A 24,272-nucleotide genomic window follows, 5' to 3' on the forward strand; every position below is an offset into this window, starting at 1 on the left:
TAGAAGTAGCTACCAATGTTTCATAGCCTTGAACCCTCTTTCTGTTGTGTGTCCAGACTTATGTCTTCATTTCTAGCATTGAATTTTCAATATGGTATCAGTGTCATATGTGGAAACATTACTTTCATTGGAGGACACAACCTGTAGTCTGGAAAGCAGTGAGCCATGGGATCTTTCTTACATCAAGTACTGACATGGGAAAACTTCTTGGCTCACAACCTCACACAGGATGACCAGGACAGTTATAAGAGGACTTTAGAAATTACTTGCATGAAATTAATTTCTGTGTCACACTGCAGATGAGGACTATGCACACCCATCTGCTTTCAAACCTGTATGAAACACGTCTGGTAAGCCAAAATGGCATAAAAATTTAGGTATCTCTCTTCAGTTATTCAATGGAATGGGCATATAGGGGTTTACGTGTTTAAATTCAGGTGATCTACTAGTATTTGGACCTTATAATGGGATGGCAGACAAGGAAATTTAAAGGAAAAAAAAACAATGTGCATGTTCCTGAAACAGAAAAACATGGAGAGAAGTTACAGTGACTCTTGTTTGTCTACTATTATAAAGGAAGAAATGTGAATTTTTAGGTGTAAGGTGGTTTTGAAATATCAAGTTTTCTATGTTGAGTTTGTAAATGTACCTTGGCCACACGCTATTGTCAATGGGCCTGCTCTCTAACGTGGTTCTACCCTAGGAAATCCCTACTCCACTTATGGCTGAACAGCTCCCAAATCCACTCAACAACTTTTGTGGATACCCTCAGTGACACAGCCAGCAGTACACTTCATATTTAAAGCAAAGTTCTGTGTGTCATGTCAGCAAAAGTAGAGGTTTGGTGATATGCAGCCATTAGCTTTAAAACATTTTAAATTAATGACTATAGCATTTAGACAAGCATCAACAATTTTCATAAAAAAAGAAACCCCAAAAAACCCCAAAGTTCCCTTCCAAGTAACAGAGTGACTGACAAAAAGTGAAAATTTTCTTATACCTTTATAAAATGTAGATTTAAAACCAGACTCACTGGCCAGTTGGACAGGCTCAGGCATGCTGATGATTCATCTGACACAGAGTCCCAGGGAGTGATTTTTTTGCGAGCCAGTTCATTTGGATGTTGATGCACGTTTCTATTTAAATCAGCAGCTGAAGTGTGAATTAATCTGTGACATTTTTAAGATGGTTCCTGAGGCCAGAATTTGACTAATGATACTCATACTGATCTCCTGCTAATTTTGGATTTATAGGTGTTGTATCATACCCAAACTTACAAATGTCTGGCCTTTTTTTTTATTTCTTCTTTTTTCTTTCTTTCTCACTCTCATTTTTTGTATTATTGCTCTTTATTTTTATTTTTTTCCCTGATATTTTGAACATTCATTTATTTAAACTGACATCACTGACAGCAACAGAATGACTGCTGCAGAGTTACTGAGTTCAGTAGTTTGGTTGAGGACCAAATATACCAGTTTCTGAGAGCAAAAAGGAATTATGAGGGTGATAATGAAACTTTCAGCAAAGCTCCTCTGATTGTGGCCAAAGTGTTCCTTAGGAAATGAGCTTCAGTGGTAGCAAATTCCTATATTGATACCAGCTGTGCCAAAAAGTTCCTACCTGCACCACAGCAGGAGTAGGAGAAGAACCCATGGGACATGCTCAGCAACTTCTTTTTGACGTGTGTTCAATTTCCTGTGGTTTGTCTGTTAGCTTTTCCTGAAAGTGTAATTGGACTAAACCTTAAAGTGTCTGCTGTAAAACAGCTTTGGCTTAAGGTATTAGTGAAATGATAGGAGAGAGAGATTCTTGAAGTATTACTCATTATACAGTAATCAAATGATACATATCCTGTACTGGTTGGATGCACTGGGAGCTGCCAACAGTGGGAAAGAATTGAAGCTTTGCAGAAATTCTTCAGAGAATCGTTAGAAAATGAAACACTGCAAGGTTTTAAGCTAAAGTTTGATGTGTGTGAATGGAAGCAGCAGCTTAAGTCTGCTGGAATTACTTCTGCTTTCCTGATTTACAGTGAAGGATCCTTAGGAATAAAAGCAAGGGTGTGTTTCACACCCTTTAGGAATAAAAGCAAGAGAGAAGAAAGTTTGAAGAATGTACCTTTAGTTTGTTGTCTTTGGGCTTGTCTACTATTCAGCTGTACTTGTCATTACATCCATTTTTGCTTTTTTTTTTTCAGATTCCCAAGAAGGAAACTATAAGACAGAGGTCAACAGCAAACCCAGGAAGGAAAGGACGGCTTTCACCAAGGAGCAAATCAGAGAGCTAGAAGCAGAATTTGCTCATCATAACTATTTGACCAGGCTGAGACGATATGAGATAGCAGTAAACCTTGACCTCACTGAAAGACAGGTACTGATGAAAAATAATGGACTTTAAATGCCTGCTCAATATGTGCCAGTGATTAGTAGCAACTCACAGTAAAGCTCCTGTTTACAATGCTAATATTTATGTTGATACATCAGATTGAATGTTCTTAGCAAAATGATATACATTTATTATCTGCCTGCTATGAAAGTAATTTATACTTTCATGTGTGCCACTTAGAGATTAATTTCATCTATTAGGCAGAGATGGAAGATAAACACATGAGTAATAGATCTGTTAAATGGGTGCATGTCTTTTCTAATCTGTCCACACTGAACAGGGGGAAGGTCCCAAACATTGTACACACAAGTAGTTGGTTTGCCTGCATGCAACAAATATGAGCATCTTGGTTCAGCCTATTAAGTATGTGCAGTGGCCATTAATACAGTTTCTGAACATCCTGTTTCCAGATGGCAGCAAAAATGGGAACGCCAGCAAAACTGGGATACAGGCATTTTAAACCCCTTTATCTTACCCTGCTCTGTGAAAGCAGAGGAGATGATGGAATTTCTTATCACTGTTACTGGTTTCCTGCTCACCAAACCCTGGTCCAGGAAACACTTCTGAATGTGCTTAAGTTTCATCATGCATGTTGTCACATTGATTTCTAATGGAAATATCCATGTTACACATGTATTAAAGTGTTTCAGGATCTCATCTCTATACATTAAATAGGTAGTGAAGTCACATTTCAAATAACAATTACATCAAGGTACACATTTTGAAAACGCGTTTCTGTAAAGAAATTTAGAATACTGGCCTCAAGTACACAAAATCAGATGAAATATTTCCTACAGTTTTAATACTAAAATGGAAAGCTTTTTTCCCACTGATAGACAGTCATTCTTTTTTCAGGAATCAATATGAGATTGAGGGATTGCTTTAGATGCAATCAGTAAGATGATATAGTCAAAAGTAGTTATCAAAATAGCATAATGATTTGTGAAGTCTACATATAAGAAGATTTGAAATTTTCTTGAGTTTCATTAACACCTGCCATAGGTATATATATCAAATCCAGCAAAAATCCAGCCTTTTCTAAAAAAAAAGAACACATGTTTACTCACGAAAGCAAATGCAACAGCTTTTTGCTTTGAAAGGTTCTAGAGAATGGCTGTGCCTTTGATCTTTTCAAGAAAAACACAGCAATTTCTTGTTTGATTTGACCACATTGCCAGGTTTCATTGTACTTATTTACTTAAGTACAGTAGTTACATTTGTGAAGCACACCATTTTGTATCAAACAATGGATAAAATGGTGTCTTTTTTAATTTCTGCTGCCTATTCCATTTAGATTCCCACCTGATTTTGACAGCTAAGGGGAGAAGGAATGTATCCTTGTCTTGTCTACAAAAGTAGAGTCAGCATGAAACTGAACAATCATAAATTTTTAAAAATATCTGCTGGACAATTTGACAGGAATTAGTCAGCTGGATCCCTATATTTAATAATGGTGAATTTGGCCTAGAATTTAAGTGTTCTCCCTAATGAATTCTATATTCTTTTCTTCAAAGATCATGTTGAGTAGTACAATTAAACGAAGAGACAGTTCACTATCCTGAAGGAAAAAGTTAAACTGAAAGCATTTAGCTTAGTGAAGAGGGACAGATAAATACTGAATATTGTTTCTGGAGGAGAAAAGGCAGCCCAGATACATATATACAGAGAATTTATTTAAGTCATGGCAGTACTTGCTGTTTTCCAGCTGTCACAAAGCATCAGTTTTAAGCATTCTGCTGATTATTGTGACAATTTGTATAGAATTGTCATTAGTCTATTTAATTATGTAATTTAATCCTTCTCGTCTTCCCCAGATTATCAGAGTGACAACTGAGCTCCTAGAGATAACTCCCTTCCTTCCTTCTTTCCTTTCTGCCTTCCTGTCTTCCTTCCTGCCTTCCTGTTCAACACCACCTTAGAAAAGGAAAGCATTAAGATTTTTAGTTTGATAAAATCCAGTTCTATATCTTCCCACTGTAAAATGGTCTGAGAAAAGGAGAAGAAAGAAAAAAAAGCATAAAAACTGTATTGTTAATCAAAAAATGAAAACAGAGGGGAAATTCTGGATATATTTTTTAGCTTCTGCATCATACTAAGTCCAGTAATGTTGTAAAGTAAAAATTTCTCCTTTAAACCAAATATATTGCTTTGATAGAAAAATGGTGTAAATATCATGGATCTGGTTATGGATTTCCATGGTATATGGCAGACTTCAGAAGCTGAATGCCATAAATAAAAAGATTTAGCTCTTCTTGCTTACTTGTTTTATATCAGTATTCCTCCAGTGACTTAAAAATGTACTTCAGGGTGACCATGGTGTGACATTAAGTCTTTTAATTCTTTTAAATTCTTTTCTCTCCAGTTAAGAGAGGAAACTCTCCTTCAGGACCTGCCTTTCCATCATTACCAAAATGAATCATTATTCTTGAGATAACAGCACTTATTTTTATTCTTACTAGTGTTACTACTTTTTTTCTAAACTAGCTGTCCCTACAGAGGAGATCATATTTGATACGTACCTTAAACAGGTGCAAAAAATTTATCTAAAATATATTTATCTAAATATATATCTAAAATAGATGGAATTATCTGCCATGCTCCCTGCTTTCCTGTGAGGTAGCATTTTTATAAAATTGCTGTTTGTGGAACCATTTTTCTTTAGTATTTTTCCCCAAAGTTGCATTGCAGAAAATGCAATAGTTGATAGTTCCTTTTTTGAAAGTAGTGGTAGTAGTTCCCTTGTTTGAAATAAGTGAACGCACAAGTGATAGCCTTGATCTCATCACATGCGTGTTGGGAGATTTCTTGACCTCTCATAAAACACTAAACTGAAACTTCCTTTAGATAGTATAATGGCAAAAATAGCAGTGGATATTGAGTGAGCTAATGTATCTCCTTGGAAAATAGGTGTGGGAGTAGACCTAACCCCTAATAGAAATATTTGTTTAGCATTATTTTTTTCACTAGGATTTTAAAAATATGACAAGGGTATTATTCAGAGAAGTAAGAACAACAAAATAATCTGAGGAAAATATTGTTGGGTCATCCTAAAGCTACAACTTTCTGTTATTTCCCAAGATGTGAGATAAATCATGGAGCCTATTATCTTAAAAATCTCTATCTTCCTCTTGACTATAGTGATAATTTCTACCATACACCACAGATTAAAAGAGGCACTGACCAACTAACACTTCATAATTACCTTTCTGGCATTTAAACAAGCTGTAGAAAAAACCATATGTCTAACCATATTTAAAAAGCTATATAAGGGTATTAAAGTTTTCTTCAGTCATGAAAGTAAGGCTTCATTTGACTTTTGAAATAATTTGAAAGATCAGTTCAAACATAAATGACTCATGGAAGACCATTTCACAAAAAATAATAATGGAAAAAAACTCCTAACAACATATGGCTCAGGAGAAGGAAGTAATCCTATCACTCCCTGAAAAGGAAACCTGAGTTACAAGACAGGAGGATGAAATAAGTGCCTCAATTGCCTAGATATTAAGAGTGCACTTTGAGAGCATTATAAGCACATCTGGTGGTAGGATGGCTCTATTATGGTATTGTAAGTATTCCAGAAATATAGGTACATATAATTCTTGCCCCCTCTCCTACAGAGTGCACTCACAATCCCAGATCAGGCAGCAGTTAATAATTTTCAGCTGGCAGGCCTCCATTTTATTTTGAAGAGCTAGTTGGACTAAAAACTATCTGAGTTCCCTAGATATTTGTAACCTTGACAAGTGCATTCTTGGCTTTTTTGTACCTCCAGATAAACTTGGAGAAGGTTCCATGCAGACTTTTTAATATCTCACTGTGGGATAAGGAAGCAGCTGCAGTGACCCCACTATTGGAGTGGGTATCAGAGTATCAGAGGAGTGGCAAAATGGACATTTTTATGGAGTTGATCCTGCCAAATATAGAAAGAGTAGAAGATCTTTCCATCTCACAAGAGCTTTTTGCATGGAGCTAATCAAAAGAGTAATGTTGCAGTTCTTCAGGCTAGCTAAGGTTACCGGAATAAATAGTCCAAATATGTAATGCTTCAGTTTGCCAACATAAACGGAAAATCCCACCTAGTCAGATTAAATTCTGTTGATGGCAACAAGAGGTTTATTTCTTCTCAACTTGAATTTCCAATATCTGCCTAGAAGCTACCAATCATTTATAAAAGGCCTAAAGCCACTGATTTTGCATAGGCAAAGGACAAAATTTTGTCCAAGTGAAGAATGCTTTTGTATCAAGTGTTTGACTTCCATGCATGTGGTACCAACATGGAATGAGTCACAAAGAAAGAAGCTTTGTGATGTTTTTCTCCCAGAAATGAAAGCAAGCAGCACAATTATTTAAATTATGCTTTGGTATAGTAGCACAACTCACACTGTAGCACTGCATAGTTAATACCATGCAAATACTACATGAAGTTTACCATTAGAAAATTGTTCTCCAGACCTGGTTACCTCAAAGCTTCATCACAAGTGACTTGATTAAAATACTTCTCAGCATTACAAAGATCCAGGGAGGCTAATCACTGCATTTTTTAGACTTCACTGGTAAGGTAAGAGTGGCTTCCCGGTCACCCAGGCAAGAAAACAGAGTTCAGTATTCCTCCATCATGTGTTCTGCATAGCCTCTGGAAGTGTCAATGTCTCTTCATGCATTACATGGCATAACTAGTTTTCTACTTTAGGAGGCTAGTTTTCTGAGGTTAGGTGGTGAATATTTTCAACAAAAATCAAACAAAATCAAACTTGATAGGACAAGCTTGACCATATCTGTTTGTCATGCTGTCACATCTTCTCTGAAAGGCAGCTGCTCATTCCACACTTCCACGTGTTAAGCACACTCCATCCACACTGTAATAATGAGTCTGTGGCTTGAAATCCTTTAGATTTTTTGTTTATTTAAAGTAACACTCTTAATAATATAAAACTTTGATATTTATCTTGAGCAATATAAATACCAGCAGTAAGAGTTACTGTGCTACCTCTGTTCTTTCTCAGGAAAGAATGCAGCTAGACAACTTAGCATAATTTTGATTTGTACAATAATTCTTTTTAAAAAAACACATGGCAAAAATTCAATCAGCATATTTAATTTGCAGTATTGATTGAACTCAAACAAGCAATTCATATGCAAAGATCCAAGAACTTCAAGCTGTTAGTTGTGAATGGACCCTACACCTGCAGAGAAGCCTGTGAGGTTCTGGGTGGGGAGAAACCTCTGCCTGTGCCAAGAACCATATGTGGTATAGACAGGAATATTAGCAGTTCATACAGCTGCTTTGACAAAGTGTGTGAAGCACTGCCATTACCTACCCCTGCTCTCTCTTAGATTCACATTGAGAAAGACATGGCTTCTTCAGTCACCTGTTTAGCAAGACAGGAACTTTTAAATTTGTCATCGGTAGACACTTTAAGAAATAGAAGAAATCAGGAAAACAAATAATTTTGGAGAGTTAAAAATGACCATGTACAATAAAGGAAATTTTTTTATGCAGGCCATTCATGGAGAAATGTTGATCTGTGCAAAATGGGTGCAAAGTGATGCGTATTACAATTTTTTTATCATGAAGTAAAATACTCTACATGTGAGTAATTCACAGAGGTAAATGCCTACACAAGAAGAGGAAAGTTTAGTTACAGGTCATCTTCCCCACTAATTAGTTTTCCACCACTTGTTTATTTTGTTATCAAATTGGATTTGGAATCACACAATCATAGAATTGTTTGGCCTAGAGTACCTTAAAGATCATCTAGTTCCAGCTGCCCTGCCATGGGCAGGGAACATTTCACTAGACCAAGTTGCTCAGATCCTCATCCATTACAGTCTTGAGCACTTGCAGGGATGGAGGGTTCACAACTTCTCTGGGCAGCCTCACCCTCACAGTAGAGAATTTCTTCCTAATATCTAACCTAAACCTACCCTGCTTCATCTTAAAACCATTCCCCCTTGTCCTATCACTATGCCCTTATCAAAAATCCCTCTTTGTCCTTGTAAGCCCCCTTTAGGTACTACACCTAAAAAGTCGTATTACAGCACAATAAGGTAGAGGGCATTTTAGCAGCAGCCCCACAGATTGCCTTTCTTTGTCTTTAACCAAAAAAAGGAAAGAGTAATTTTACAAAAAAATACGTCCTTAGATTATGTAAAACAAGTCAGTAGGAGGAAGGTACCTGTGTACCTGAAATAGTGTATGTCTTTCTGCTTAAGTTAACTTTAAAATCTACTTTAGAGAGGTTTTGATTCAGGAGGGTTAGCTGTTTGGTCATAAAATCAATTTTGAAGACCATTGGTGGAGAAGGCGACTGTTCTTTGGATGGAGTAGAGGGAGGTAAACTGAGTGCTCTCAAAGATTTCTGAAACTGGAATGAAGTACTGCTATCACTGCTGTCCTCTGAAATATAATGTCTATTCCATCCCTCTTTAAATGTGGGAGGTAGAAAGGAGAATGTATCACCTAAGCAGTACCAAAATCTCAATTGACTTTTAAGTAACGATAAACCAGAACTCACTCCTACACCTTCCTGGGTGCCAAAAGCTCCAGCTGTCCTTTGTGCACCTGCCAAAACCTCTCCTTTTTCTCAACAGCTGCTGCAAAGTACTTGTGCACATACAGTGCAGTTCTGTAATGTAACATGGAGCAGATAATTTTAAATAAGCGAGCAGGTGACTGAAGTAATTTAAATCACAAGGTTCTGGTACCACTCATTAATTTTCAAAGATAAGTCAATTTTCTTCAAGTGATGGATTTTGGAAATATTTTATAATAACTAAGAAGACATTTAATACTAAGATTTATTTAAACTAGTTTTAATCTCTAAAATATATTTGAAATTTTTATGAGAATTTCTTTGGAATAGAAAAGAGAATTCCTTCAAGTCATATTCTATGAACTCATATTTATTCATAGGTTGTACATTTCTATTTACTTCTATAAGTTTCTGAATAAACAACCATGAAAATTCTATCTTTATACATGCAAAAAAGGTAAGCTTCAGCTGTATAACGCCAGGGACTTCTGCAAAGTTCAGGAGTTTGACTTTCCTTAAAACTTGGCAGCGTAAATATACTATTTAAAAATTACAGGAATGTTTTCAAGGCCAAAGAAAGTTTAGAAGTAAACTTCATTATTTTTCTAATTTAGAAAACCCAGGATTATTTTTTGTTATTCATATGTTTGTATGTCTGCATTAGAGGAAAGTAAATTTAAAAATTTAAAAATACTAAAAGCAAAAGAAAATGGACAGTGTCTGACCAAGGCAGAATGCTTTAAAGGCTTGATGCTTTGGTCTTCATGACATATCATTTAGGTATATTAAAACATGGACTTTAAAATAATGACTACAAAGACTCTTGCTTAGAAATATGGATCCCTTAAAGCAAAAGAACAGTTACAACTGGCACAACATTCTTGTTTCTAATTTTTAAGGCTCTCAAATTTTAATCTTGTTTGGGAGTCATGCCACTAAAAGCTGGACTAGAAAACCTGGTTGTAGGAAAGAATTTTTCATTTCCAGGAAATAGCTTTTATAAAGAGAAAGAATTTTTTCTTAAAAGAGGAAAGGGAGCAGATATTGCAACTAAGGTAATTTGACTTCAGTCATGAATTTTTCAGTCAATTATTCTTAAATTTTTTATGACTGAAAGGTTCTGTTGAAGAAGGAGCAATAAATCAGAAGTTTAGGAAATATTTACATTTTTAATCAAAAGGACTTGTTGATGTCCACATCAGGAAGTTATATTAAAGATACACATGCAACACATCATGTGGCCCTTAAGACTAAGGACCTATATATTATAAGTATATAATAATTACTTTGGCAATGTAGACACTAATAATATCAACCTCTTTGTTTTGACTCGTCTTCTATGATTCCTTAAAATAAATTGGTCACAGCAAAAACATTTAGCTTGTACATCAGGAGATACGCGATGAGAAATAATTTACTCATATCTTAAGTAACAGCCTAATCATCAGATGTGGAGATGCAGATGCTAAACAACTTGTTGACTAAGGGAAAAGAAACAGGGCTTTCGTGCCAGTAAGCAGATGTGCTCAATAGACTGGCTCATAAGCGCTGATTTAGAAACAGCTGTTAATGCTACCATCATCTTTAATATAGCTCATTTCCCGCCACTTCCTTTGTTTTCTGTGCATACATATGCTTGCTCTATACAGTCAAGTTGTGTTAGTCAAAGGGTGGAGAAGAGGGAGTGCATTTCAATAAATAGTAGGCAATCAGGACCTGATTCTGGGAGGTGGTGAGCATGCTCAGGCCCTGTTGGAGTTAACTGCCTTGAGAAATATCATAAAAGCTTTGTAAATATTTTTATGTTTGTCACAGATCTTTAAGTTGCTTTAAAGGATATAATTTTTTGCAATAGTTGTAAATGTCACCACTAGTTCTTTCACTGGGGAAATTTCAAAAACTTTTCAAGTTCACTTCAGTAAGGATTTTTTTCTTTCTCCTTTATTTTTATTTTTCTTTCTGTTTCTTTCAGTCATTCAGTCACTTTCTGTCACTCTTGATCTTTATTCTATTCTATTCTATTCTATTCTATTCTAGTCTAGTCTAGTCTAGTCTAGTCTAGTCTAGTCTATTCTATTCTACTTCTTTTATTTTCCATCGTCTTTCTTTGTCCTCTCTCCTTTATGTTTCTCAGAGATTCATGTTTTATGCAAGACCTGAAAGATTTAAATGAGTCGTGTGCTTAAAAAAGCATTTTTTTTCCATGAACCAAGATAAACGGATGCTCTGAATTACTTCACACAAAGTTTGCTTTACTTCCTTTCCATTACTAAAATAACAATGGATCACATATCAGTAACAATTATACCCTCTCTAACTGACTCTTCAGCTCCAAAGGAAGTTCAGAATTCCAATATCTAAATCCGATCTCTAAAGGAAATAACAAGTGAAGTACCTGTCTCATGTTATTAGCACATGAGCATTAAAGTCTTCATTTAGAGTCTATTGAACTGTATGAAAAAACTCACACTGATGTAAGTGTACTTTGGATCAGATTAAAAGTGGACTTCAGTACTTCACAATGGAGGACATAAAGAAATATATATTAAAAAATATTTTGTATATGTATAATGTATTCCCTTATATAAGAACCCTGCTGTATATTAACACAGCAAATAGCATCAAAATAAACTCACAATATTTTCAATTATAAACTTCACTATAAATTATTTCTAGCATTTGAGAATAATTGTTGACATACCAAAAAGGCAACTTATCTATAGTAATGTCTATACTTATGTCTATAGTAAACTGGATGCAGTTTATGTAAAGTAATGAATAAAAAAAAAACCCCTTTTTTTTGCCATTTTGACATGAATGTTACCATTTTCTCTTTATCAGAAGGCTGTATGTCCATCAGTAGTATATTTCCTCCTATGAGATTGTCAGGATTACTCTCTTCCTTCTACACTCAAGAGAGCACATGCAAAGGTAGCTGGAGTCATTGCAGCCCAACTTTCCCCAAATGCCATGTTTCCCATACAATGGGTCACATGCAGACATAGCGTTACATGCTGGATGCTCAGAGGGATGTGCAGATGTGTCTTGTGCTTATTCTTGAAAATGGAAGTCATCATTCCTTCACTGATTTGTATCAACTAATATGCAGACTCTGACCTCTACTAATCTCTGGTGGAGGCACTTTAAGGCATGATCTCATGAGCTGATCTGAAGATTGGTGATGTGAGTGAAGAAGTACTCCCCAGTCTGGATTCAGCTACTCATTACCTGGAAGCTGGTATCAATCTTTTGGGTTTAATGCTCAAGAAGACTGACTCCTCTCAGTTCTGCTGTTGTGAAGTGGCCTGAATTATAACAACCAGAACCAAAATGTATTGTCGTAAAAAATGAAAACCAGAATAATTTATTAAATTGCAGTAGGAAACAGTAAAAAAAGGTCAGCTCAGCAGATGTGAGAATTACTTTTGTCTGTGAGAGAAAAGAAATGAACACCTGTAACAGAAGCCAGGCAGTAATCATCCTGCTCACTCCTGTCCCATCTAGTACAGTGTCTGACTGGTCGTGGGAGTATTAGCTTCAGTTTCTCAAGTATCCACAAATGAACCAACCACATCCAGAAGGCCTGGATGTCGCCTATACCACTAAGTTAAAGTAGGTTGCATCCAGGCTGTGCACTGAAACTTTTAATTAAAATTTTTCTTGAAACCATGTTTTCTATACATTATTACTCTGTCCTAGGCTTTGAGTGCTGTGAATTATTCTGTAAATGTTCAAGGTCAAGGACACAAAAATATCCAAAGAATTGCTTGGGCCTTTTTCAATAATTTCAGTAATTTCAATCATTACTTCAATCCTGTAATTTCTTTTTACCAAAAAAATTTTCTTGGCACCTTTTTCATAAGTAGTGTGATAATATCCTGTGATAATGGAATCCAGTGCATTATCTTTGATGTTTAGATGTTTAGATTATGATTGCAATTGCATCTACTGGACTATCTGGCACAAGTAGAGTAGTGTCTTTTGAAAAGGAAATGTCACTACTTAAAAAACCCAAAACAAAATAATATTATCACTTTTCTCCCAAAGCTGCCAATGCCGTACCCTTTTGAAGACGTTGTTTCCAAGGACACTCCTGATACCAGTCCTGAGTATGATAATTTCCAACATCACAGCAGCCAGTAATAAATACCTTCCCTCTTACACTTACTTCACTTTGCAAGTTACATTTTTTTGGCTCTGACGAGTTGACTAGAGGAAAAGATGTGCTGTGCTTTAAGGCACTTAACTAACCTGGAATCATTTTGCTCTGTTCCCAAGTGATTTGCTTTAACAGCACACTTCGGCTTTTACAGGAAAATAGAGTATGAAAGAAAGAAACAAATACTCTTCCTTCCTATATACTTATACAAAGATATTGACGCTACATATCAGTTCAATTGTAGTAAAATTTTAATGTAAAATTCAAACTGATAGTAAATGTTAAGAACTGTGAGGTTTCCTGGATGTGTAAGACAGATTCAGCAAAACAGCATTTTTGTGGCTCTATTACTCATGTTGTACAATATGTCCTGCTGTGCCTGTTGCTTACTGATTCTTTTAAAACTCTGAAACACATTCAGCTAAACACAGCAGAGGATATACCAGCATTGCAAGCTTTCTTGCTTTTTTTCCAAGTTAAATGTTGCAGGCATTGTTTATTTTTCCATGGAACCTTCATCTGAAGAGCTGCACACACACACAAGTTTTCAGCAACATTAACTACAAATGAGTCAAACCGAACAATATTCTATTCATACTGTTCTCAGTGACAGTACTTGAAGCTGATCAGAAATCAGCCTTTAATCTGGTCTAATATATTTGACAGCTGCTATGGACATCTTTTTTTTTTTTCTTTCTTTACTTTTCTTTTGGCTATTGAAAAATATTGTGGTTTGCAGTGCAAATAATTTAGGTTTACTTTTCCCTCATATATTTCCATACAGAGATGGGGAGGAAGGGAAATGAGTTTCAGCTGGAGACAAATCTTGGGGTTTAATGTGACTTAAACACAGATATGTTTTTAGTCTTTCATGTTATGAATTTCTTTTTCATCCTTACCTAAAATTATTTGCTAATTTTGACTCAAATTTCTAAATGCTTTGTCTCCTGACTTTGGGGGTATTTATTTGTCTAAAAATGTTTATGAGGGTCTATGGTTCAATGTAGCAGAATAAAGGATCAGTTGACTAGAATAATTTGAATACATCTGTGAAATAGACAGAGAAGTCTTAAGCTCTTAGAGTAAGAAATGATCTTTCAGATACTCCAGCAAGTTAAAAAAAAAAAAAGGCACCTTTAAAGTGCTGCACCTGAAAATCATCACCAGCTTACAGAAACAAAGCAGAAAGCAATGCCAACTATCCAGGCAAGTTGCTTTGCAGAGTAACTACCCTCTGATGAAGGGTTCTCTGTTACTCAACATATATGTTCTTTTGCACAGTCCCTTGATGGGAAATATTTTGCCTTTGTTTCTCTCCCTGACAAATGGCATTACTATGTTTTTCAAGAGTATGTGATCTTTTTAATGTTTTCTAAAGGGCTCGGAGATGTTCCTATGTAGCTGTCAGTAGCAGATAGCCCAGCTGTCATCTTAGAGTAACCCCTTGTCCTCCCTTGCAGTCATTATCCCCAGTGTTCACATCCTATCCAAAACTGAATTGCCTGATCTTCAGGGAAAGCTTGCTAAGCTCTTTACCCTCCAGACAGAAATGCACATTAGAAAAATGTAATCCCCAAGTGCTGTGCTACAGGTAGAAAGTTCATTTTTACCTTCAGTGACTCCATCTTTATTTTCTTCTTTTTGTCTTTCTTCTGTGAAGGTAAAAGTTTGGTTCCAGAACAGGCGGATGAAGTGGAAGCGTGTAAAAGGGGGCCAGCAAGGGGCAGCAGCCCGTGAGAAGGAACTGGTGAATGTGAAAAAGGGCACGCTGCTCCCCTCTGAGCTCTCCGGCATCGGCGCCGCTGGGCTCCAGCACACGGGGGACTCACTAGCGAACGACGACAGCCACGACAGCGACCACAGCTCTGAGCACGCACACTTATGATACACAGAGAGTGTCCCAGCTCGGTTCTCAGGAAAGATGCTTTGCTGGCAAGCCTTACACAGGCATCGTTTACTTATGCAAGTGACTCTGGCGGTGATCTTTAAAGTTGTTATGGAAAATTCAGGCTTATTATGTCTGCTTTTCTCAATTCTTAGATGGTTTACAGTAAGTGCCATGTCTTAAAGGTGCCTCAAGATTGGAGAAGTGGAAGACAAACTTACTTTGAACATTCCAGATTTGTTTGTCGTTTTTATGACAGCGGGCAGGTATTTTTGCTTAAGCTTGCACTGAAAATTACATTGCTCTCAAAAGACGTTATATTCTGAAAACCACAGTGCCACAAAATCACTATCTAGTGGATAAGAAATGTATTTTAACTCTGTATATATTTACCTTACAGCATTTTTCTGTCTTCACTAATTTTTAGCAATGCATTCATATTAGCTGATGGCAATAGTCACTCATGACAATAAACGGCTTTTTGTCTCTATATCTTTGTTTTGTTTTTCCAAAGACATACAATACATGCAGATACTTTTGTTCAAGTAGAGAACAATACAATGGTGTCTGCTAGGACACATCCTTGTATGACAGACAAAACAAACCTTATGTTGCATTTACTATCAACTGCTGCTAATAGGGTATTATTAAATTTACCTAGCTCCTCAATTCTTCCTATCTTGTAACTGCAAAAAGTGATTTTTATGATCATAAGGGTAATCCAGTAACCTGACAAAAATGTCATGTTCCATTCATGCTCAGTGGAAACTTTCCAAAGGATTATTCATTTCTACTTTGCCATAATTGAGTACATTGATAAATGCTGACACTCTGCAGAAATGTTGTTGCTTCATGTTCAGTTTGAAAAAAAACAGCAGATAAACTGAAAGTTATTATCAACTGCTTATGTTGGTAGGAATCAAAATATGAAGGTAACTCTATATTGTGTCCCATATGTAAAATCAAGACACATTTTCTATTATAAGCTTTTGTGTACATACAGGCAAATACAAAACCCCAAAATTTAATGCAAACTATTGATTGTACTTTGTAAAGAAATATGTTTAATAAATAATCCTTTTTAAATAACTCTGGTCTCTCTACAGTGATTTCATAGGACTCTAAAAGTGATTTTTTGTCTAAGCAGCTCTGTCTCTTTTTGTGTCTTTTGGAACTTCATCTGGGAACAACACAAAGCTGTTTTCAAATTTAGGCTTTTAATCTTGGATAAACCTTCTACCTTGATCCATTTGGGAAACTCTTTCCTTTAGCAGGAAAAATTTAACTAGCAGCTAATGATGTCTTTAGCCAAAACCAACAAGAGTCTGTTCAACCATTTTTCCAGATTTAGAGCAAATGTAAAAGGTTATTTTGTTGAAACTTGTTGAATTGGATGAAAGGGAAGAAATATAAGGAAGGGACACATACTTATATAAACCATGCCTTTGTTCAATAAAGTTGTTTAGTAGAAAAATCTCAAAGCAACTCCCCAAAAATTCAGAGATTAATTGATTGGGTAGTGTGATAGAAGGAAATGAGGGAAAAAAAGAGGGAGCAAGAAATGTGCATATCCTAAAAAATACTAGAGCATTCACTGAAACTCTGCTATGTGGAGCATTAGGGGACCATGAAAGTTAAATGCAATCAAGAAATCTGTGTCTATTTTCCAAATCCTTTCCACTGTAAGTTTGATCTTTCTTGCACATTAATTGTTGTCGTGACCATTTTAGTTTAAAATATCCAAGCAATGGGTAATTAATTTCTTAAAAGACTTCAGAGCATTTTATTGATTCCAGCAGTTAAGGGGCTTTGCATTTTTTTCTCAGTTCTTTTTCAAATGCCTTTGACATACAAAAGTGCTGAGAACAGGAATGGGATAAGAGAAGCAAGCTAACTATTGTGAACACTTGATATTTTTGATTTTGTGTCTGGATGGGAAAAGCTTTTTGGGTTTTGTAGGAATTGTCAGAACAGAAAAAACAATGATTCACACTAAAGCTTTTTACTCTTAGCTATTTTTTCTTCCCTCATAAATTAAATATAACTACATTGCAAAATGAAAAGCTACAATGGAAAGTTGAAAATAACACTTTTTAACCACAGAGATTTAGTCAAATATAAGGTGATTGGTTTTGCTAGTAAAGGGGAGAGAAGATATCTTCCAAAGTACTCTGTTGGCCAAAAATGCCTTTCAAGGTTTGCAGAATTGTTTATTGCTGTCATTCATGAAAAAATTACAACTGCATCTGAAAACAGATCAACCAAATTTGAGCTGACACTTTACGAAAGAACTGGAAGTGATTTATTTACATTACCTGAAATGCACCAAGGTGCTCCTAGCCCAAGGCATTTTGTGAGGTGTGTTACTCTGTTAGTGGAAAAGGGATTGGACTGGGTTACTTGCCATGGGGAAGCAGCCAGCTTTTGCTATTGACAAAGATATTATTTTTCCATTTTCCTAGTTTTAACTGAATCTGCTGAGATTTAGAGCACAGGTTGAAGAGAAAGAAAGGTGCAAATAGATTTACAGCGCTAGGAGAGAGGTGTTTTTTTTTTCTTTAGGTAAGTGAATGAACCTTGAAACAAAGGATCAAATTATTTAACTTTATATTACAGAATAAAAAGAAAACAAAAAAAAATGAACTTCCCCTGTGCTTTAAAAGCAGCTTGAAAATGGCTGTAAAGTGCTAACTCTAATTTCTCTGATCACTTCAAGACATCTGGTGGCTTTAAACATCTGTTTGTCAGTACACCATTGGTGTGCACACTGTGGCTCAGAGATCCTACACTGGCAGGAGTCGAACCTGTGAAGTCTAGGTACACTGATTTTCCTACTATGGTCTTGAAGGAATTTCTTTGCATGCTCAGCCTCACAGAAATACAGACATGCTTCTTCCAGATTTCAGCTAGCTCGTATTCAAGCCACATAGAACAGCATCAAATGCCCCATGCTTTAACACCTCTTTGTGGGTTAGTGGGTCTGCTCAGGACTCATCAATACAGATGGTGTCTCGTCTTCTTCCGAATACTCCAATTACCCAAAAACTCTCTTATGGAAGCTCCCGGGATCAGACACATGCGGTAAAATGCTATGATTTTGTATCAAAGATGTAGCACAATTTTGTTGCTGAAAACAGATATGGATAAAGGCTTTTGAACTATAACTTAAGGCTTTGTTTTATCTTTGTTGTTTTATATCTGTCTGCAGACTGTTAAGTTTTCTAGCAGTCTAGCCATGTGGTATAGCTAAGACTTTACCATTTAACACATGGACAAAATCAAGCCCTAATATTGTGACTTGCCCAAAGCTGTGCAAGTAGTTGGTTATAGAGTGAAATGTAGATGTGATAAAACCTAGTCAGGTTGGTTTATTTTTATTATTTCCTATGATGAAATAGTGGATAATCACTTTTCATGACTTGTTGTCAATGAATCCAGATTCTGATGAATAATGAGTTTTTTGAGTTACCATAATTCTGTTATCATATTTCTCCTGAGTCAACCTCTCTTTGACGTTCTCTTGGTGTGTCTCTGAGCCAGATACAAAAATGTACTTCAGGAAGTATACACAGAAAATACACTTAATTGTAAAAGGACAGTGATGTTTAACAGTTTAATTTCCAACATGATGGATGATAAGAATTCTTTTTTCTCAGGTACAAAGCTACATATTAATTGCAGGGTTTCTTTCTCTCCCTTTATGAGTGTTTTTTTTTCCATTTCATGTGTTTGTTTTACTTTAGCTTTATTATATTAGATTTTTTGGACAATGGCAGTTCAAGAGATACTGTTAAAAAAATACCATTGCAAGGTGGCTAAATTTATTTAACCATATGCTGAAAGTAGTACCTTTTCTTGACTTTTCATTGGATCCAAAAGTAGTCAGAAAAAAGGGAGCACAAGAAGAAACTCTATACCTGTATCTTTTTCCACCATAGGCCAAGTTTCAAGATAGTTTATGTTTCCTGCTTTCTTAAGTGAAGGTTCTGACTGCTTCAATAATATTATTTGTACAAATAAAGAAAGAAACACCATTAAGACATGCACTCTTAGTAGCTATGAGGAGACATATAAGTTAAGGACAAAATGACAGCTTGAGTCTTCATTTAGAATTTAGTGGCTTTAGTCAGTTGGTGTCTCTTGGGTGAGCTTGTATTTAAGAGAATACATGCAGTATTTAAGATCAACTACAAGATTCAAGAAATTTTAGAGAATAACATTTAACTAATAATGAACTGTAATTTAATATCATTATGTAATGTGTGTGGATTGAAAAGGAGAATTTAGTATACAACCTGATGCCTAATTAATTTAAAAAAGGCAATGTAGCACATAACCAGCAGTAACTGGCATAGGGCTTTAGTAGTGATGGACACTATAACCTTTGATGAATAATGACTCACTGGAGTTCATTTGCTTTTATATATTTCTTTCCATTTTAATTTTAAGCCCATGGTCTTTTGGCATCATTTACAGCTCAAAGCTGTGGTGTAGGAATCAGTTTCAATGTAATTTAAGGCCCCTGGCTGTTAGTCAGGGCCTCCATATGGCATAATAAGAGGTTATCACATTCATCTGTAAAAACTGAAAATGTCTTAGCAGTTTCTTAGACCTTTATTACCTCTGTCCAAGTTGTGCATGCAGGGCTATCACCTGAACAGTAGACTTGGCTGAATAAATAAACAATAAACAGAGAAGACCCCACAAAGCATTGACCCCACAAAGAGTTTGTTAAATGGAAGCTGTAGTAGGAAATAACCATAGTTCCCTTTTTTATTTTTTTATTTTTTATTTTTTTATTTTTTTATCTTTTTATTTTTATTTTTTACTTTTTCCCCCAGCACTTTTCTTTAGGAAAACTCCAAATATTTTAAAAGAAAGGGCACTCAAGAAATTCATACTGTCCACCTTGTATGACAGGCCAAGTAGGATTGGTCTGTATGACAGCTTGTATGACAGGCCTTGTGGGATTAGATTCAGGACTCTAGTAAATATCCTTCGATGGTTCTTTCTTTTTAATATTATTTATCCCTTGAATGCCTTCCATGAAAACCTATTCCAACTCTTGTAACTCCCACTCCTTCCCTTAACAGGATTCACAAAAAAAAGAGCAAATATGTGGTTCTTCAAAGAAGAATTGAACAATATAGCTAAGGTATAAAAATGTGATTCAGGATATTAAATAATTATTAAAATAGTACTAATTCTGTTCAGAGTACTAATTGACAGTAATAAAGTGTGTTGCCACATTCCTGTTCTTTCCATAAATGATTTTTTCTATTCCTGTTTGTAATTTGTGAACTAAAAACTTTAGAAATCTTTGTGTATTGTGTTTATTAAGGTTATATACTCCAATTTAAATACTCAATTCTGTTGTCTAACAAAATAAGATTACTAGCTCACAGATTGACATCTCTCCATAAAGAAAAATTTGGACACTTGTAGTTTTCTGCTAATGTTTGGATTATTTTTGGCAAATTTTGAAAATTTACTATCCATTAAGAGAAATTTTGTAGAATGTTATTTATATTGGTGACCAACAAATTCATGAGACTCACTCATCCTTTAAGTAAACATCACAATAATTGATTTCTGTAGGAACTTTATTGCCTTATAACCATATGATAATATAATAAAATTGGTATTATAAAAGCATGCTCCAAAGCTATATGAAGCAATTAATGTGGCAGATATATATAGGAATAGATATTTAGTATTTAGGAACAGATTCTTGTCCCTAGTGTCAGCATGAACACATAGACACTGTATATGTAACTTATGTTTGCTTATGGATTCGGGGTTTTTAGAAATATGTCTATTCTGAATGCTTACCATATTTTTTTCCAAAAAAGTCACATGCACAGCTGAGAAAATACTTAAATGGGCATTTTCCCAAATTAAAAATGTATCTTGAAAAGTGCGCTTAGAAAAATTTTATGAAATCACCACAGAAAGGCATTTAAGGGAGTAAAACCTAACATGGGAGAAAAAAAGTCCCAAAATTTGGAATTAAAACACGTTGTAAATAATTTTGTATACATATTTCTATAATTCTTAAGCAGATCACTGTTCACTGGAACTGCAGAAATAAAATACAAAACTTTTCTTTCATAAGTGATACTAAGTACAACATGAAGCTGTCACTTTTCTAATTTTAGCATACTTGGGTAAGAAATTTGATTCTGATGACAATATCATGAAGAGATCTCAGGATTCCTTTTATATGGAATATTTTTGCAAGAAAGAAGTAAAGGTTCTTCTAAGGCAGCAAAGATCCTCATCTGAAGCCTATAGATGGCAATGGAAAGATTACGATTGATTTCACAAGGATTTGGACTTAACCCAAAGTACACACAAAAGTTCATACAAATCAGTGAACAGTCCAGGATTAAGACATTAGCCAATAATTTCCAAAGTGACTGCTGACTTTGTGCCTCCATTATGACACACAGTATCCTGATTTCAACGAAGTTTTGAGAACACAGTGAAAATTAGGACCACTTTATTGAAATTTGAGTTGAGAAACCCATATTATGGGGTTATGAAAATTCTGTTCTTGGTTCGAACAGGTGTCATAATGCAGGATTCATATAGCTGGCAAATCATCACATTATGTTATTAAATTGTAGGTTTCATAAGCAATATGAAAGAATCTTGCTATGCTGCTTTCATTCTGCAATTTGTGGTATTAGTAGATAAGAAAAATAAAGTGCATTATATAGAAAGGTAGGTTTGAACAGATGTTCCCAAATGGTGTGGGGGGTAGGGGTGGGAGGAAGGTAAAACTTTCCTTCCATTCAAATGTCTGTCTTGAATTTCTCACAGTTTTTGCAGACAGTTTGGCTCACTTCCAACATACATCGTTGCCTGTCTGGTATGAAAAATGCCATCTGTGGTGTATGGAAGTTCTTTTTTAAAAAGTGGCCTGCTAATTATTCTTAAGGCAGGTGTTACTAAAGTGAAGTCAGGTGTCAAGCATAGCATAAACTTTAAATTGACTAAAATTGCTCTGTTCTATACTGTTCTTTCCCAAAAGAATAGAATGGAATATTAGAGAGAATTGAAATGTTGGTTGATACAGCATTGAGATGACTCATGCAGCAGTATATATTGTGGTGACACTCAAAAACTGAAAGTTAAAGGATGTGGGTTGAATGAAGTGTATAAATTTTCCAAAAGAAATGTCCTTCTGATTCTTACAAACTGACTTGCTGGTCCTTTACGCTTGCATTACCATAATGCAAAATGTTAAAAATTCTGATGCTCTCAGAATTTCAGACAGGGTAAAAGGTGATGGAAAGAATTTCCTTCTGTGCTCTGAAAGACTGGGAAAGCTGTTTGATGAAAAGAGTGTGGAAGATGGCTGTTCTGTGTGAATGACACCTGCAAATTCTCACCTACATTGACTCTCCAAACCACTCATGCCTTAAAGCTTTTTGAAGATTAATAGGATGGTTAATGGGCCAGAATCAACACATGAGGGCTGCAGGCAGCCATTCAGCTGATCCATGAGCCCCAGCTCCCAGGATAAGCACTGCTGCTGCCTCTCATTTGCAGCAGTTAGTGTGTTGCTCTGTTCCTTACATGACATCAGCCCTCCCAACTGAAGATGAAAACTCACCACACTGAGCCAGATGTCCCAATACTTCTCTCTCCCTAACAGATGAGTATTGTTAGGAGGTGAGGGATTACCAGTATAAATACAAGACTTCCTATTTTCTATGCCGTTTTCAGAAGATTTTTTGAATAAACATCCCTTTTAGTATTTGTAATCTTGGTGTTCAGAATGACTGACATTGTTAGTGGCTTAAAAAATGAGGATGAGGAAAGCACAGGCACATTTACTCCTTTTGACAGTAAGACTGCATTGTTTGCTTTATCAGTGATGAAAGTAATCCAGCTTTCTCTCCCGCCTTAAGCAGACCCTTGACAAAATATTTACAATAGATTGATATGATGCTGAGATAAAGAGCAGTCCTGTAAGTAACTGAGAATGTAGCGCTGTTACAATTTTGATCAATCTTGAGACATCTGGATGATTTTGAACTACTAGTCTTTTACTATGAAGAACAGTTTTACTTCCATAAGGACTTCCTCTCATGTTTTCAATATTAGGGTTAGCCTCTAACGGCCTTAGCATATTGTGATAATGAGATGTACACAAAGCACTGGCATGCAGCATTATTGAGATGATTTCCTTTTTGGCTCAGCCAGATTCCTGTTAAAAGTTATACAGACTCTTAAGAGACTAACAAAAGAAGAATTAAAGATCCAGCAATGGCACGAAGATAAGCCTGATGAAGCTGGAGTTAGGCTCTCATGAAATTAAAAGCAGACTTTGTATGAATACATTTATGAAATATACCATTGCAATTTCATTACACAACAAAGCCACTAAGCCCTAAACCCCCTTTTTGGCCCAGGCTGAATACCTATCAAAATCCCAGTATTACTTTGTAGAGTGGGCTCTTCATTAGAATTCTTCATTGCAGAATAGAGGCTTGGATAAACACATTCCAATTAGAAAAAAAAAGAAGAACAAAGCTGAAATTTGCACTGAAATTCTTTCTGTGCTGTATTGCATTAATGGCTAAATTCCATGCCATACCTATTCACAGTATAGATGAAATGAGGATGACACCATAAGTTTGTGATCAAACCCATCCTACAACAGCACTTTAAATTATTTTGAGAATAGAGCATTTGACAGTTCAATACAAAAAATTATTTTCATTCTAGAAGGAGGCTATAGTCTCCTAACACATTTGCAAATACGTGCAAACACCCTCCACTGCCTCACAACAGCATAAAATCACAATGGTTTAAAAAAAGGCTTCTTCACTGAACACTCTTTAAGGAGTCAACTTTGATGAATCTGATAAAACTCTGAGGATAAAGGCAGATACAAGTTTCTTAGAAATTTTGCCAGCAAAAGATTATCTTTTCATCATGATATTCAAATTGACGTCTAAGGAATCATGTTGAAAGGTATATGCAACTTTAAGCAAACCGTAGGCACCTCTTATCTGTGCTTTTGCCTATCACTGCTGTGCAGTTCCTTCTGAGGAGAAACTTTACAGCTGTCTAAAAATTCAGAGAATGTCAATGGAAGAAGTGAACATGCAATTCACTTTGCAACTGCAACTTTGTTGGAACCCACAGCTAGACTTTGTTGGAATGCTACTTACATATTTCATTTTTTGTTCCAGTTAGGAAATTAATAAAATTTTGCTCTGTCTCCATACTATTGCAGTGGCTTAGGCATGCTGCATAGGTGTGATTCAGAAAAACAAAATCAGATTAAGTA

The 24,272-nt window shown here is 35.6% G+C and overlaps 1 protein-coding gene across 1 annotated transcript in view; it reads left to right on the top strand.

The window, feature by feature from the left end:
* MEOX2 (mesenchyme homeobox 2) overlaps positions 1-16,054 on the top strand; it is a 54,012-nt gene extending 37,958 nt beyond the window's left edge. Inside the window, exons 2-3 of the mRNA XM_005518843.3 lie at positions 2,198-2,370; positions 14,741-16,054. Of these exons, the coding sequence (XP_005518900.1) occupies positions 2,198-2,370; positions 14,741-14,965 (398 nt within the window). The 3' untranslated portion in view covers positions 14,966-16,054. The remainder of the gene's footprint in view (positions 1-2,197; positions 2,371-14,740) is intronic.
* The last annotated feature ends 8,218 nt before the right edge of the window (positions 16,055-24,272 follow it).

This window comes from Pseudopodoces humilis, chromosome 1 (assembly GCF_049639895.1).
Source record: "Pseudopodoces humilis isolate 2021_Gansu_Grassland_sample_001 chromosome 1, ASM4963989v1, whole genome shotgun sequence".
Classification (NCBI taxonomy): Eukaryota; Metazoa; Chordata; class Aves; order Passeriformes; family Paridae; genus Pseudopodoces; species Pseudopodoces humilis.